We start from the raw sequence: 16711 nt of genomic DNA on the forward strand, positions 1-16711 counted from the left end.
AATCAACGAGGCCTCTGAATTTCATGACTATAACTAAAATGCAGTGATTGGGTTGTTTCAATGAAATATTTCAGGAGAACCAACAGAATCATGGATGCTTCAACCAAGTTTTATGAATATTCAAGTTTTCCTTCTCTCTTAACAATAACTTCATGTTTTGTGGTGAATTGTCTGCCACTAGAGGACATCATTATATGAACACCCATAATTTTTGCATTCAGAAAAAAGCTTAAGATCATTTTTCTGACCACATTTGAGATGGATGTAGTCAGCTTCTGAGGAGTATGCTAAAGTATATAACATGATATGTTCTCTTACATCTAGGTGGCGCTCTAACGATTGACAAATATTGATGTTTAATGACAAAATATTTAATATAACAAAACCTGTGGGTAGCACAGTTTGAAGTAAACAAAACATAGTATTTCAATTATTGTATAATAAACTTTACAGCATAGACACAGAGTAAAAAAATGTAACCTCAGTGATGCCACCTTCTCAAATTTACCTTGACAGATGACACCGGCGTCTTCATTGTGGCCACAGTTGTGAGATCCTAACCCTGAGTGGCGACACCCGAATAGGTTGGATTCCCAGCCTGTGCATCCAACCTCATCCATCCAGATGGGCCCTGTGCCTTGTCCAAATTGTGCATTAGTTGGTGCAGAGAGGACCCTACCACAGCCCAGCTGCCTACATACAACCTGAGCATCCTCCTGGCCCCAAGAATCATCACACACTGTCCCCCACTGGCCTCTGTGGAAGATCTCCACCCTGCCAGAGCAGGAGCCATGAATGCTATTTACCAGGCGGACCTCCCCCTCAACTCCTGTGCTGTTGTCCACTGCTGTTGAACCGGTGACATTAACCCGAAAAGCTGGAGAGGTCTGTGTTCTTGACGCAGGTGTGGAATAAGGAAATCCAGGGTCTGTTTGCAATTAAAAAATACAAATAAGTAATAATAGTGCAGCTGTGCTGAAGGAATGTTGTTAAAAACAGTTTAAGGACAATATTTTTTAAAATTAATTTGTTAGTGTGTATTAAAATTTAAAATGAATCAATTTGAAGACAACATTGAGATTACACATTTGAGTTTCAACAGTTTTGTGTGCTATGGTAAAACACAAGGATTTGTGTTTGTTGTACTTTCACAGAGAAACCCTCACAACAATAACTCAAATAAAAAGTCTGTAGATGAAACGATTTAAAGATTATCTTAATCTTTTTAAATATTCAGCGGGAATTTGTTAATGAAAGAGGCAGTGATGGAACCACCAGTATAATATCAACTTAAATTAATAATGGCGTACATCCTCTTGGGTCTACGTTATTGTACAAAAAAGATTTTTTTTCTTTTTCAATAATCAATGAGGCCTCTGAATTTCATGACTATAACTAAAATGCAGTGATTGGGTTGTTTCAATGAAATATTTCAGGAGAACCAACAGAATCATGGACGCTTCAACCAAGTTTTATGAATATTCAAGTTTTCCTTCTCTCTTAACAATAACTTCATGTTTTGTGGTGAATTGTCTGCCACTAGAGGACATCATTATATAAACACCCATAATTTTTGCATTCAGAAAAAAGCTTAAGATCATTTTTCTGACCACATTTGAGATGGATGTAGTCAGCTTCTGAGGAGGAGTATGCTAAAGTATATAACATGATATGTTCTCTTACAGCTAGGTGGCGCTCTAACGATTGACAAATATTGATGTTTAATGAGAAAAAAAATTAATATAACAAAACCTGTGGGTAGCAGACTTTAATGTAAACAAAACATAATATTTCTATTATTGTATAATAAACCTGGCAGCATAGACACAGAGTAAAAAAATGTAACCTCAGTGATGCCACCTTCTCAAATTTACCTTGACAGATGACACCGGCGTCTTCATTGTGGCCACAGTTGTGAGATCCTAACCCTGAGTGTCGACACTCAAACAGGTTGGATTCCCAGCCTGTGCATCCAACCTCATCCATCCAGATGGGCCCTGTGCCTGCACCAAATCGTGCATTAGTTGATGCAGAGAGGACCCTACCACAGCCCAGCTGCCTACATACCACCTGAGCATCCTCCTGGCCCCAAGAATCATCACACACTGTCCCCCACTGGCCTCTGTGGAGGATCTCCACCCTGCCAGAGCAGGAGCCATAATTGCCATTAACCAAGCGAACATTCCCTTGAGTTTCTGTGATAAAAGGGATTACATACAAAAAATAAAGAAATGCAAGGACTCAATAATTATTTTGGGATGATTCACTGTAAACTGCAGATCAACATTGCAATTCACCCAGTTTAACTAACACTTTCCTTCATTTTTAAATGTTTAACAGAATGGAAGTATTTAATGTCAAAGAGCCTGTAGGTAACAAAATTTAGTGTCAACAAAACACTATTTTTTTTACAGTAATTGTTTGTGGCTTAAAACCTCTCAGTTAAAATTTTATCGGGGACCAAAGGTCCAACAGGTGGACACCTAAGTGAATCCTACTTCTCAAATTTACCTTGACAGATGACACCGGCGTCTTCATTGTGGCCACAGTTGTGAGATCCTAACCCTGAGTGTCGACACTCAAATAGGTTGGATTCCCAGCCTGTGCATCCAACCTCATCCATCCAGATGGGCCCTGTGCCTGCACCAAATCGTGCATTAGTTGATGCAGAGATGACCCTACCACAGCCCAGCTGCCTACATACCACCTGAGCATCCTCCTGGCCCCAAGAATCATCACACACTGTCCCCCACTGGCCTCTGTGGAGGATCTCCACCCTGCCAGAGCAGGAGCCATGAATGCTATTTACCAGGCGGACCTCCCCCTCAACTCCTGTGCTGTTGTCCACTGCTGTTGAACCAGTGACATTAACCCGAAAAGCTGGAGAGGTCTGTGTTCTTGACGCAGGTGTGGAATAAGGAAATCCAGGGTCTGTTTGCAATTAAAAAATACAAATAAGTAATAATAGTGCAGCTGTGCTGAAAGAATGTTGTTAAAAACAGTTTAAGGACAATATTTTTTAAAATTTATTTGTTAGTGTGTATTAAAATTTAAAATGAATCAATTTGAAGACAACATTGAGATTACACATTTGAGTTTCAACAGTTTTGTGTGCTATGGTAAAACACAAGGATTTGTGTTTGTTGTACTTTCACAGAGAAACCCCCACAACAATAACTCAAATAAAAAGTCTGTAGATAAAACGATTTAAAGATTATCTTAATCTTTTTAAATATTCAGCGGGAATTTGTTAATGAAAGAGGCAGTGATGGAACCACCAGTATAATATCAACTTAAATTAATAATGGCGTACATCCTCTTGGGTCTACGTCATTGTACAAAAAAATTTTTTTTTTCTTTTTCAATAATCAACGAGGCCTCTGAATTTCATGACTATAACTAAAATGCAGTGATTGGGTTGTTTCAATGAAATATTTCAGGAGAACCAACAGAATCATGGACGCTTCAACCAAGTTTTATGAATATTCAAGTTTTCCTTCTCTCTTAACAATAGCTTCATGTTTCATGGTGAATTGTCTGTCACCAGAGGACATGATTATATGAAAACCCTTATTTTTTGCATTCAGAGGAAATCAAGGTAATTTTTCTGACCACATTTGAGATGGATGTAGTCAGCTTCTGAGGAGGAGTATGCTAAAGTATATAACATGATATGTTCTCTTACATCTAGGTGGCGCTCTAACGATTGACAAATATTGATGTTTAATGACAAAATATTTAATATAACAAAACCTGTGGGTAGCACAGTTTGAAGTAAACAAAACATAGTATTTCTATTATTGTATAATAAACTTTACAGCATAGACACAGAGTAAAAAAATGTAACCTCAGTGATGCCACCTTCTCAAATTTACCTTGACAGATGACACCAGCGTCTTCACTGTGGCTGCAGTCATGAGATCCTAACCCTGAGTGTCGACACTCAAACAGGTTGGATTCCCAGCCTGTGCAATGCACATCATCCATCCAGATGGGCCCTGTGCCTTGTCCAAATCGTGCTTTAGTTGGTGCTGAGAGGACCCTACCACAGCCCAGCTGCCTACATACCACCTGAGCATCCTCCTGGCCCCAAGAATCATCACACACTGTCCCCCACTGGCCTCTGTGGAAGATCTCCACCCTGCCAGAGCAGGAGCCATAAATGCCATTTACCAGGCGGACCTCCCCCTCAACTGCTGTGCTGTTGTCCACTGCTGTTGAACCAGTGACATTAACAAAATTTAGTGTCAACAAAACACTTTTTTTTTTTACAGTAATTGTTTGTGGCTTAAAACCTCTCAGTTAAAATTTTATCGGGGACAAAAGGTCCAACAGGTGGACACCTAAGTGAATCCTACTTCTCAAATTTACCTTCACAGATGACACCGGCGTCTTCTTTGTGGCTGCAGTCATGAGATCCAAACCCTGAGTGATGACACTCGAATAGGTTGATTTCCCCTCCTGTGCATCCAACCTCATCCATCCAGATAGGCCCTGTGCCTTGTCCAAATTGTGTATTAGTTGGTGCAGAGAGGACCCTACCACAGCCCAGCTGCCTACATACCACCTGAGCATCCCTCAGGCCCCAAGAATCATCACACACTGTCCCCCATTGCCCACTGTGGAAGATCTCCACCCTGCCAGAGCAGGAGCCGTTTCCTCCATTAACCAAGCGAACATTTTCTTGAATTTCTGTGTTAAAAAGAAATACATACAAAATATAAAATCTGGGACTCAATAATAATTTTTGTGATAAGGCACTGTATACTGTAAAACAACACTGCAAACTACCCAGTTTAAACTATACTTTCCTTCCACTTGAATGTTTAACAAAATGGTAGTATTCAATGTCAAAGAGCCTGTAGGTAAAATATTGTAGTGTAAAGTAAAAATAATTGTATAATAGTTGGTCACTGAAAACCAGTGACCAGTTGAAATTATATCAGGGACATACAGTCAAACAGGTGGAACCTCAGGCTTGCCACCTTCTCAAATTTACCTTGACAGATGACACCAGTATCTTCACTGTGGCGGCAGTTGTGAGATCCAAACCCTGAGTGGCGACACTCAGAAAGCTTGGATTCCCTCCCTGTGCATGACACCTCATCCATCCAGATGGTTCCTGTGCCTTGTCCAATTTGTGCATTAGTTGGTATGGACAGGACCCTACCACAGCCCAGCTGCCTACATACCACCCGAGCATCCTCCAGGCCCCAGGAATCATCACACACTGTCCCCCACTGCCCACTGTGGAAGATCTCGACCCTGCCAGAGCAGGAGCCGTAACCCCTATTTACCAAGCGGACCTCCCCCTCAACTCCTGTGCTGTTGTCCACTGCTGTTGAACCAGTGACATTAACCGGAACAGATGGAGAGGTCTGTGGTCTTGAAGTAGTTGTGGATAAACCAAAGCCCAGATCTGTTGAGTTCACTTCTGTTTGACATTAAAAAAGAAATACAAATAAATAATAGTAGTGCAGCAATGATGCTTGAACCATATTTTTTATAAACAGTTTATTTTATTTTGACCAGTATTACGCAGTAATAGACACTCTGGTCCATAGGGTTTATGTCATGCTTTGCCTCTTGCAAGCATGATATTGGTTGTATGAATTATCAAATTACGCACCGAATATCACCAAAATAGCAATTGCAGCAATTGCCTTTCCAAGGACTGCACATTTTGCAAAATACTGGAGCATAGGATCCACACCTGTTTGAGTTTATACATCTCACTTTTATTCTTTGCTTTAAGCACATTTCTGACTATCACGCACTTTCACATTATGATGGTGCATTGGTGGCAATTTGGAGTACAAGAGTGTGTGAAGCCTGGGACAGATTTAACAACATAGATTCCAAGGTTTTCTGGCAAAAAATAAATAAATAAATTAAAAATCGTAAGATGAACAATTTAAATTTTCCAAGGTGTTGAACTGACCGCAGATCATTTTATAAAATCTCAAGTAGAAATCTGTAAAAGTAAAGTACCAGAAAATTGCTAAAATTCAGCCAAATATCATAATAATAATAATAATAATAATAATAATAATAATAATAATAATGAACACAAACAAGAGGAAGTGAATTTTACCCATTCCCCCAAAAGCAGAAGATGCATAAAAGATATCAATAAAGAAAGGAATGGGCACTCAGGGAATGCTTGTATATTGGGCCCTGAGTTCTGTGCTACAGCCCAATATCCACCTGTGGTGTTTCGTCCATCCATTTCTGTATGGTTGGGAGTTTCTGGATTGGCAAGACAAGTGATTCCATCCTGAAGATCTGTTAAAAAGATAAGCAATCAGTAGTTACTGTCCTGTTAAATACACATTAAAATATAATATTTATACTTTAATTGAATATTTACTTTATTTTATTGTGATAAAGTTTTAAAATTAGTTGTTAAACTTGCTATATTTTCACTTAATTATTTGAATTTGCAAAAATCAAAACTTTGTGATCCTTCCCTACACAAACCATCTACTGATAATGATTATGTTAAAAAGGTTGTGAAGAAGAAATTAGGATTTGAGTTTGTTTGTGATGACATCTTCTTCAGCTTTTTCTACACTTGTTAAATTAGGCTTTTGAACTTGTTTAAACATTTGAAATTGGGTATTTATTTATTTATTTTTGTTGTGTTGCAGCTGGATAGTGTAGTGGTAAGACTACATGCCTTTGGAATGGGAGTCGTGGGCTACTGTATCCTGTAAGCGTCCCTAGGCTAGACCCCCGCATGCTAACCAAGAATGAGCGAGAGACAGAGTAACCAGGACACACTGATGAGAAGTGGGCTACTAGAAGAAGATGGTATAAGTGCGCAAGAGATGAAAATTGGGCGCTGTTGGAATGCTACTGCGCAAGTAACCCCAGCAGAAGGGGTTACATGAATAGGACAAGGGACCTATGGAATCTTCGATACCCAGCATCCAGATTGATGATGAAACAACTAGTAGCTCAGTGTTCTAAAATTCGGAAGAAGGTACTGCTCTCATGGCTAGAGATTGATGAGGTACAACACAATGCTACGGCAAGCGGCACCAGGACGACAGGTCAGGGAGGAGATATCATCATCACCCCCACCCGAGTTTGGGTACCAAGCCCCAAGTGCGATGGAAGACGACGCATTGTGAGAGGAACTGACCTGAAAGATGGCATCATGGCAAAACTTGAAACCTGGACCCTCCGTAGCCTATTACCAAGGCTACGTGAAGTACCCCCTGAGGATCTACTAGATGATGTGAATGCAGCGCTGCCACAATTACCAAGACTAACCAGTTGACCAAAGCAGCAGTGATCAGTGAGTGATCAGCCACAAGGAGCAGTACCCTCCATGGAGAAGGAGACTAGACTGCAGAAAGGTAGAATGAAGAAGGTGCCTAACAAGTACAGCACGCTGTGAAACTGCCGAGCAAAGAGGTATACCAGAAAAACAGAAGGCAGGAGAATAAACCAGTTGTTCTCCACAGAACCATCCAAGGTGTAGTCGTAGTGGCACGGGAATATAAGAACAACACCACCAAGGCTAGAGACATAGCAATACTGGAGGTGCATATGTGATAAGCGCACAACACATAACTGCAAAGCTCATGAGCACTGCCATTACTGGACCCGAGCATGGTCCAGTAACCATCACATTGGCAGACATCCAAGAAAGTGTCTCCAGAATGAAGAATTGGACATCACCAGGCCCCGACATGATTCACAATTACTGGCTGAAGAATCTGCTTGCACTCCATGAGCGTCTCGCAGTACAAATGAACCAGCTGCTAGTTAATAAGAGACACCAAGAATGGCTAACTGAAGGCCTGACAGTCTTGATCCCCAAGGGTCCGCCAGAACCTGCCTCAGTACCAGATGGAAGCTCCTGTCAGGCATCACAGCGGCTAAGATGAACAGGCACATTCCTCAAAAAGACACATAAAGGAATTGGGAAGAATACCAGAGGAGCAAAGCACCAGCTACTGGTAGACAGAGCACCACCAGGATACACAGCAACGAAATTGGAATGCAATTCGGATTGGAGAAGTGTAGTTGTAAGGTAGTCAGAACTGAGGGGATTGTACTACTAGATGGTAACATTGGCAACATGTATCTAGGAATCCCCACAGGAAAATAGGAACCACAAAGAGGCCGCAGGTAAGCTGCAACCACCAAATACCTGCGGAGGGTCAGGCAAGTCCTGAGAAGTCAGCTGTAATAGAAAGAACAAGATTCGGGCAATCAATACCTATATCCTGCCCGTGACCACATACCCTGCTAGGATAACAATCTGGCCAAAGGAGGAGATAGAAGCCACTGACATCAAGATAAGAAAGGTTCTAGATCATGGATGGAGGGTTTCTGTCACAGTCTGGCAAGGGCAGACTGTATGAATTGAGAAAAGGACCCAAAACGCAGACTCCAAGGAACAGGGAACAGAACTTGAAATGTTAACAAAAGGCGAGCCGTTTAATATGGCTGGTAGAAAAGGTACAAACAAAGGGCAAGGCAAACTGAAGCAAAATTAACACAAACCTAAACTGGGGAATCTAAACAAACAATAAGAAAAACCTAGACAAGAAACTTGGAAGCATGGCATGGCATAGGAAACATGGCGTGGACAACAGACAACCTGACAATCACACACTGAAAACAGAGGACTTAAATACACAGCAGGTGATTAGGGGAAGTGGGAACACATGGAGGAACAGCTGACTGACATGAGCCTAATGACAGGACAAGGGAAGTGAAACTAAATACAATGAACAAAGAACACACGACTCCTTCAAAATAAAACAGGAAACATGAGACAGACATGATAATACAAACTTGATAACATAAGACACGCAGCATGAAACACGAAGGTTGAGGGGAAACTTAAATACAGGGGAAGAAAACACAAGGAGTCTAATAACCAAATGAACTTAGATAACCTAATGAACAAAATAAACTCAAACTTAAAACGCTGGGTCAAAAGACCCAGGATCATGACAGTTTCACCCCAAGACGGAAGGAAGGAGGCCAAGGACTGGTGAGTGTCAGAACCGCTGTTCAGGATAAGACAACAAATATCCACGAGAACATCAGGAAGATGGCCATAACCAACCTTGTGCTTAATGAATACCTCAGCAGTGTTGGGAAGGTTACTTTTAAAATGTATTCCACTACAGATTACAGAATACATGCCCCAAAATGTATTTTGTAACGTATTCCGTTACGTTACTGAATGAGAGTAACGTATTCTGAATACTTTGGATTAGTTCATATATTATCATGCTTTTTACAATTACACAAATGTATTATTGCAGGGTGATTTATTACTATTACTTAAGGTTATTCGCCATATCAATACTAACTAATGTCACGGTACTTTTGGGTCTCATCTTCACACTGGCGCACCCTGCCGTGACAACAAAATTTTTAAATCTTAATATAAAATGAGTAACAGTAGGGTGGACATTGGGTAAGGCTCCACTTTTTTGCAGCGATCTCGCATAGAAAACTATATAAAACAGGTTTGAGGCTCCGAACCGTAAAGCCGTAAAACCATAAAGGGACCTCTGGCTAATACGTCGAGTTCCGTGTCTGGTTCCGTGTCCAGCTCGTAGCTAGATTCTTTAGGGCTATGCCTGTAACGCTCTGCCTATTGCTTCATATTAAATCATTTTTGGAATAACTTTTTTAAATATTTCTTCACGTCATTATGCGGGCCGCAAGTAGGGGTGACATGGGCTGTCAGATTGAGACACAGGCCTTAGAGCCTCTTAATGCGTGTTTGGTTTGGGTTTCCAACGATGTGGAATTACCAAAAATAGAATGGGCATAGCCTAATATATGAAACAGGAAAAGACCGCCGTGTAATCCATTTATTACAACAAAGTAACTGTATTCTGAATACCACCCTTCTAAATGGTAACTGTAACAGAAGACAGTTACTCATATTTTGTATTTTAAATACGTAATGGCAGTACATGTATTCCGTTACTCCTCATACTGTAGAGAAGAGGCACAAGGAGAAGAACCATCATGAAAGGACAGACCCCTGCATGGTATGTAGCACCAGCAGATAGAAGAAGTCAAAGCAGCTTAAACTGATTAATATACCCCACTGCTACTTAACTAACCAGATTAATAAGCCAGAGCTTTAATTAACTTGATGCTATACTCGAATTAAAAGTTTTTTGAGCAGTGGAAATTGTTCTGAGTTTTTCTTTTTATACTGGAGGAAAAACACCAGCGATCTGAAAAATAATTTCTGGGGATGAAACAGGGATGAAAGAACACACCATAAGTAGCACATAGCAGTTGTGCTAAAAGAAATGATATGAACTTACTCCTGGCAGGTTTATATTTATTTATATTAAGTTATCTTTTACTTTTAATGTACTTGGAAGTGGTGTATGTCGTGGTTCACTGCTGACCTATTTTCAACGCCGAATAAATAAAATGAAGAAAGGCTGAATACATGAACTGCTGAAGCAGTTAGTGTTTAAAAATTAACAAAGTTTAAGGATTAATTCATGAGAAAAGAAAAGACAAGTAACACTGAATATTAGAGATGAGAATTTACTCACTTAGGAGGATGAAGCAGATCAAAATGTGATAGACTTTCATCTTGAGTCACTGATGGGTTAATGTTGCTTCTTTTCTTTTTTACTTGCAAACCAGGAACTTCTTACTTCTCTTGTTCTTATGTCCCCCTCCTCCTGACTCCTCCCCTCTGCTTAAGGGTTTACCAACTGCACTGTCAAAGAATAACTGTGTATGAATTAAAGTTATATCTTTTCAAGTTATCCCTCAAAACTTAAATATTCTTTGTTTTCCCTCATTTAGTCGCTACTGAAAACAGGCTGTTTGGGTTGTATTGAATTGCAAAATATTAATTTATCATCTTGCAGTACTGTAGTTTCAACATGTCAAACAGTGAAAACACTTCCTGTCCATTTTCTGTCCAAAACAGCAGTGATTAAAAGATATACCAAGCTGTGGACAGGCACACAGAGAGAAGTTTTGCACCAATGTCGAATTCAAAGATTCAAAACTGAGGACATAAAGGGATGCACAGGATCAGGAAGAGCTCTCAGGCCGACTCATTAGTTATCAAATACCTAAAGTGTGCCAAGAAAACAAGCTGCGGCCACCTACTGACTTCAAATTATGAGTCTTAGAGACTGCTTCTGAACCAATGACCAAGTCAGTAAATCTGCTTTCAATATCTTGTCTCTGTGTTTGGTGTGCAACTATTAAACACTTTTCACTTCCGCTTTTTACTTTCATCTATGGAATAGATGTGAACTTTGACTACTGCTGTGTGTATTGCATGGTAAATTTAGCTGATCTGATTTTTTGATTGAATCAAAGTTGATAAGTGTGAACAGCAACAATAAAACTAATGAAATGAGATGAAAGATACTAAACATATTTTTATTCTCTCTCTTCTTCCTCTGTAATTCATTTTGCATAATATTATGTGTAAAGAAGCAGGTAGATATGTGCCTTGCTGTGGGAGAGGACGGGCTGAATGTGCATATTTAGCCCACTAGATCAAGGTACTTGCAAACTGTATTGTGCAATTTACTTAAATTTGTTTGTTTGTTTTTTGGAGGGGAGGGGATCCCACTGATGATGCTGAAGTCTGAAAAACTGACAAAAACACACGTATCAAATATGACACACTAGCGTCAGGGGTGTTCGGCTCCAGGCCTCAAGGGCCAGTCTCCTGCAGGTTTTAGATGTGTCTTTGATCCAAAACAGCTGATTTGAGTGGCTAAATTACGTCCTCAATATGTCTTGAAGTTCTCCAGAAGCCTGTTAATGAACTAATCATTTGATTCAGGTGTGTTGACCCGTGGTGTGATCTAAAACCTGCAGGACACCGGCCCTTGAGGACTGGAGTTAGACACCCCTGCACTAGGTATTAAGGCTTTACACTTTTATGCACCAGTGAAAAAATTACTGGATTTCAAGTTGACCACAGCAGCCAGGCTCAGAGGAGCGCTGATTTACACAGAAACAGAGACACAATAGCATCATTAATGAATTTCTTATAACTTTTTTGTTTTTTTTGTCAGTATAAACAAGTACAGTATTTGTATCTGGCTCTTTGACTACTCAGTACTTGACTTTGAAATGTGTAGTGTGCTCTTTTATTATGATTTTTATTTATTTTTTTGTTATAACTGAAAAAATTTTGATGAAAGCATTGTGTGGGAAAAAAGTAAAAAGAACAAATGGAAATCTGAAAGGCACTAAAGCCTGCAAGGAACTTTAAGAGACAAAAAAGCCAGATGATAATTCGTATAATGATAATGTTGTGGAGGTATGTAACAACGACAGGAGAGGTCTCAGTGTCTCACTCCAACAACTTTATTAACTGACAGAACTTCACATATAGTCAGCGCCAAAATCTCCACCCCCACACTTCCTTTCAACTTGTGTGTGAGTGGAGCCACCTGGTGGTCCGCCACACATACCCCCCCTTGAACACACAGTCAGGTCTCCATTCAGTCCAGGACCCTGGGTCTAAGCAAACGACCCGCACGACTGAACCTGGGAGGGAGAGAACAGGCAGAGGAAGGTCCATCCTGTGAACGAGGCTGGTGAAGGCGAGCAGGAAAGGCAGGAGGAGGCTCAAACGTTGGTGGTCCGGGGGTAGTCCTGGGGGGAAAACCAGAGACTGTCAACCCCAGTGCAGGAGGTCGGCCACGGCGAGGGGCCTGGGCCGGCACTACATCACTGTCCGGAAGAACATGTGCTGGTTTAAGTCTGTCAGCACACACAGTCTCCCTTCGACCCCCAAAATCCAAAACAAAATGTTTCTGGCCCGGTTCAATAACCCTGAACGGGCCGTCATACAGCGGCCGCAGCGGTGTCCTGTGGGCATCGTGCCTGACAAAAACAAACTTAGCAGTCTCTAAAGTCTTTGGAACAAAGGTGTCAGGCACGCAATGGTGCACCGGACCAGGAACCCGAAGCGAGTGCAAAAGCGGGGTGAGAGAGAGCACCGATGGATCGAAGCAGGGAGGAGGATTTTCAGGCAAGAATTCTCCAGGCACGCGGAGGGGCTGACCAAACACTAGCTCAGCTGGGGAAGCGCCGAGATCCTCCTTAACCGCAGAGCGCAGCCCAAGCAAAACCCACGGGAGGCGGTCAACCCAATTGCCATCCTTTAAGGAGGCGCGAAAGGCAGCCTTCAGCGACCGGTGGAACCGTTCACACATCCCATTAGCCTGCGGGTTGTATGCGGTTGTGCGGTGGACTTTAGCCCCCAGTCCATCAGCCATGGCCGACCAAAGCTCGGAAATGAACTGGGGGCCTCTGTCTGACGTAATGTCCGCGGGTGGGCCGAAACGCGAGACCCAGGTCGACAAAAACGCCTTGGCCACCACTGCTGCGGTAGTGGACGCCAGGGGGACCGCCTCCGGCCACCTGGTGGTCCGGTCAACAACAGTCAAAAGGTGCGTAAAACCTTGTGACTGGGGCAAGGGACCCACCAGATCGACATGCACATGATCGAAACGTTTGCCGGGTATGAAGAACGGCTCCAGGGGCGCCTTGGTGTGTTTATGAACCTTCGCGCGCTGGCAGGGAATGCACGCCGACGCCCATTCCTTAACAGATTTGCGAAGGCCTGGCCAAACAAATTTAGAGCTGACCAGTTTAACAGAGGCCCGGACCCCTGGATGAGAGAGAGCATGTACCGAGTCAAAAACTTGACGACGCCAGGAAGCGGGAACCACAGGGCGAGGGCGGCCGGTGGAAACGTCACAGACGAGGAGGGGACCACCGTCCTGCACGGGTCTGTCCTCCAGTATGAGGCCCGTCTGGGTGGATTTAAGCGCGAGGATGTCAGGGTCACCGCTCTGATCGGCAGCCATGGCGGAGTAGTCTATGCCGAGAAAGACGGGAGAAACCAGCGCACGGGACAAACAGTCAGCCACATGATTGGATTTACCAGCCACGTGCCGAATGTCCGTGGTAAACTCAGAAATGGCTGCCAACTGGCGCTGCTGGCGTGCACTCCATGGATCGGAAACCTTGGACATGGCAAACGTCAAGGGTTTGTGGTCCACGTATGCGGTAAAGTGACGACCCTCGAGAAAAAACCGGAAATGACGAGACGCCAGATGATAGTTATTATTACAAGTGTTTCAGGGGAAGAAGAAAACATTGGTATGGGCAGAAATCTATTACACGCATTCTCCACTCGGTCCGTCACAGCGGACCGTGACACTGAAGTCTTAATTCAGCTAAAGACGCTGTAGATTCCCGTCGGTAACACTTTCGGTCCGCTAATAAAACGTAGTTCTATTAATCTGCGCTTGAACCGGAACCGGATGTAAGTTCCAAAAAACTGAATTTTGGAACTGAAATTGAATTGTAGAACTGAAACTGAATGGTGAGAAGTGAAACTGAAATTATTCAAGAGCTGAATTTTTAAAGGATAAAATGCAGTTTCAAAGCAAATCAATTCATTTTCAAAATATAAAATTCAATTTCAATTTAGTGATGATCATTTTCAAACCATAAATTCAATTTCAAATTAGACTAATTCAAATTCAGTTTTCAAAAGCATTTATTCAAGTTACAATTCAGATTCAGTCTGAGCAATTCAAATTCAAATTTAACTTATTCAAATTCAGTTTCTGATGGCACAGATTTCTGCCCATACATTGGCTACTCTGTTGGACAAGAGAAAATGAACAACCTGAATAGGGAAACTCGAAATCAATGCTATGATCGGATGATGTGGCTCAGCTTGGAGAAAAGAATCACAACTCAAATTAATTTGTAATGTGAACTCCCATAGATTTACTTTGTGTACAAAGTTTTTAACAACTGAATTCAACAAAATGTCAGCAGATGTTTTCACAGGTACCTGAGCTAAATTCCATTTCCTACACTAACAGTACAATATGTATTGTCTTTATAAAGATTGAACTCAGTGAATTGGCATCATCCGCTTACATGCAAATTCATCTCTGCTACACTTGATGTAACAAAACAGTGACCCTGAGCAGCACAGCCACTGTGCACCAGTCCAATACAATCCTCTTTTACTGTGAATTCACCACAGTACTGTAAGCTGCCCTCTTTACCCTGCCCAAAATTAACATTTTCATGCAACTAAATATGTAACTAAATATGCAATTTATCAAGTCTCACTGAGCAGCACTTATTTAAATATAACCTCTCTTCTTCCACTCCTGCCTTTCTTGCATCTTTATCTCTGACTAAAGTTATCTGGTAATCAATTATCTCCCCTGTGAAATACAGTAGCTATACCTTAGCTAGCAATACACTGTGCAACAAAAGCACACAAACAGTTTATGTGTTTGCTGATGTTTGTTGAGCTATGTTGTATTTGAAAATATCCAACAGTTAAAAAATATTACTTCCTTTATGCTCACTATTCTTCTGTAGCTGCATACAGAACTACAGCTGCTACAAGTTATGGAGATCTGCACTCGTTGCAGTGTTGTGCCAAACCTTCCCACTTTAACCCCCTGAGTATAAAAGCTATTAATGATACCATTGAACCTAAAGTAACAAGTCTGTTTGAAAATGTAAGGAGTAGAAAGTACAGAGTTTTCTTAACAATGTAAAGAGTTTAATGTTGTTAGAAAAATAAATACTTCACAAAAGATACCTGTTACTGTGGGAACTGATGAAGTATCTGTACTTTGTTACTTTTCACATGTATTGCTTTTTTATCATCGTGTCATATTTTCCCATGGGATCCAGCAGTAGTCAAAGTCATTCTAATAGCAAGTATTGCAACTTGGCCGCTGCAGGTGCATGAAAAAGAAAAACAGTTTAGACTTTTGAGAAGGTCTGAGTTTGTTCTTACGTTGGATTCCTCTTTTTAAATGGCTGAATTATTATTCATTGAGGTATTGGGTCAGGTATAATTTCTACATGCTAAAAAATATGTACTTTCAGGAAACGGGGATCAGTTTCTAGAATCAGGTACTTCACATGTGTCAGGTGAAGGCTCAGATCCTTCTGAACCATCTGTGGAGGCAACATAAGGCACTAAAAGATCTTTCACAGGTTTTAGTCAGGCAACCTGAATGATATTTTCAGTTATAGGAACATTAGAGTCCAGTAGGTTGTACATACTGAACGTGTCTTGAACAACACCAGACTCTCCCAGACAGTTCAGTTTCCACCAATCATCACTTAGTCTTCCTCTTTAAAGTCAGTGTGGTAATGCAGTGTTGACAAATGTGGCTCAGACAAGACGTGGCCTGATGCTTGACTGCATGTCTGAATTCCATTAACCAGTTCCTTTTTCACCAGAAAAACAACACTAAAGTTCATAGAAAATTCTCTGATTTAGAAGAACTACAGACCTCACTATTTATAGTTAAAGTTGACTAAGCAACTGTTACGACCAGAGATGGGGAGTAACGCGTTACTTGTAACGTGTTACTGTAATTCGATTACTTTTTTCAAGTAACAAGTAAAGTAAGGGGTTACTATTGCAAAAACGGTAATTAGATTACCGTTACTTTCCCGTAGGAACGCTGCGTTACTGCGTTACTAAAACCGTGATTTTTTTGCGAGAATGTCTTATGACAGTGATGTAAGCGAGTGCGACATTCGTGACAACAGCTGTGTGCAGATCAACAGTGGATAATATATCAAGTATGGAGAGAGTATGAGCATGCATACTCTCAGCGTTTAAAGCGTGGAAGTACTGACCTTACTTTCAGTTTGATTC

General features: G+C 41.3%; 1 protein-coding gene across 1 annotated transcript in view; it reads right to left on the minus strand.

The window, feature by feature from the left end:
* LOC146684964 (scavenger receptor cysteine-rich domain-containing protein DMBT1-like) overlaps positions 1-10627 on the minus strand; it is an 18316-nt gene extending 7689 nt beyond the window's left edge. Inside the window, exons 1-8 of the mRNA XM_085443670.1 lie at positions 10560-10627; positions 6208-6285; positions 5000-5434; positions 4372-4692; positions 3876-4214; positions 2512-2931; positions 1875-2195; positions 509-928 (exon numbers count right to left, since the gene is read on the minus strand). Of these exons, the coding sequence (XP_085299796.1) occupies positions 509-928; positions 1875-2195; positions 2512-2931; positions 3876-4214; positions 4372-4692; positions 5000-5434; positions 6208-6285; positions 10560-10599 (2374 nt within the window). The 5' untranslated portion in view covers positions 10600-10627. The remainder of the gene's footprint in view (positions 1-508; positions 929-1874; positions 2196-2511; positions 2932-3875; positions 4215-4371; positions 4693-4999; positions 5435-6207; positions 6286-10559) is intronic.
* Between the last annotated feature and the right edge of the window lie 6084 nt (positions 10628-16711).

This window comes from Copadichromis virginalis, linkage group LG20 (genome assembly GCF_057382275.1).
Source record: "Copadichromis virginalis isolate Kocher_CV1m ecotype Utaka linkage group LG20, C_Virginalis_male_GT1.1, whole genome shotgun sequence".
Taxonomy (NCBI): Eukaryota; Metazoa; Chordata; class Actinopteri; order Cichliformes; family Cichlidae; genus Copadichromis; species Copadichromis virginalis.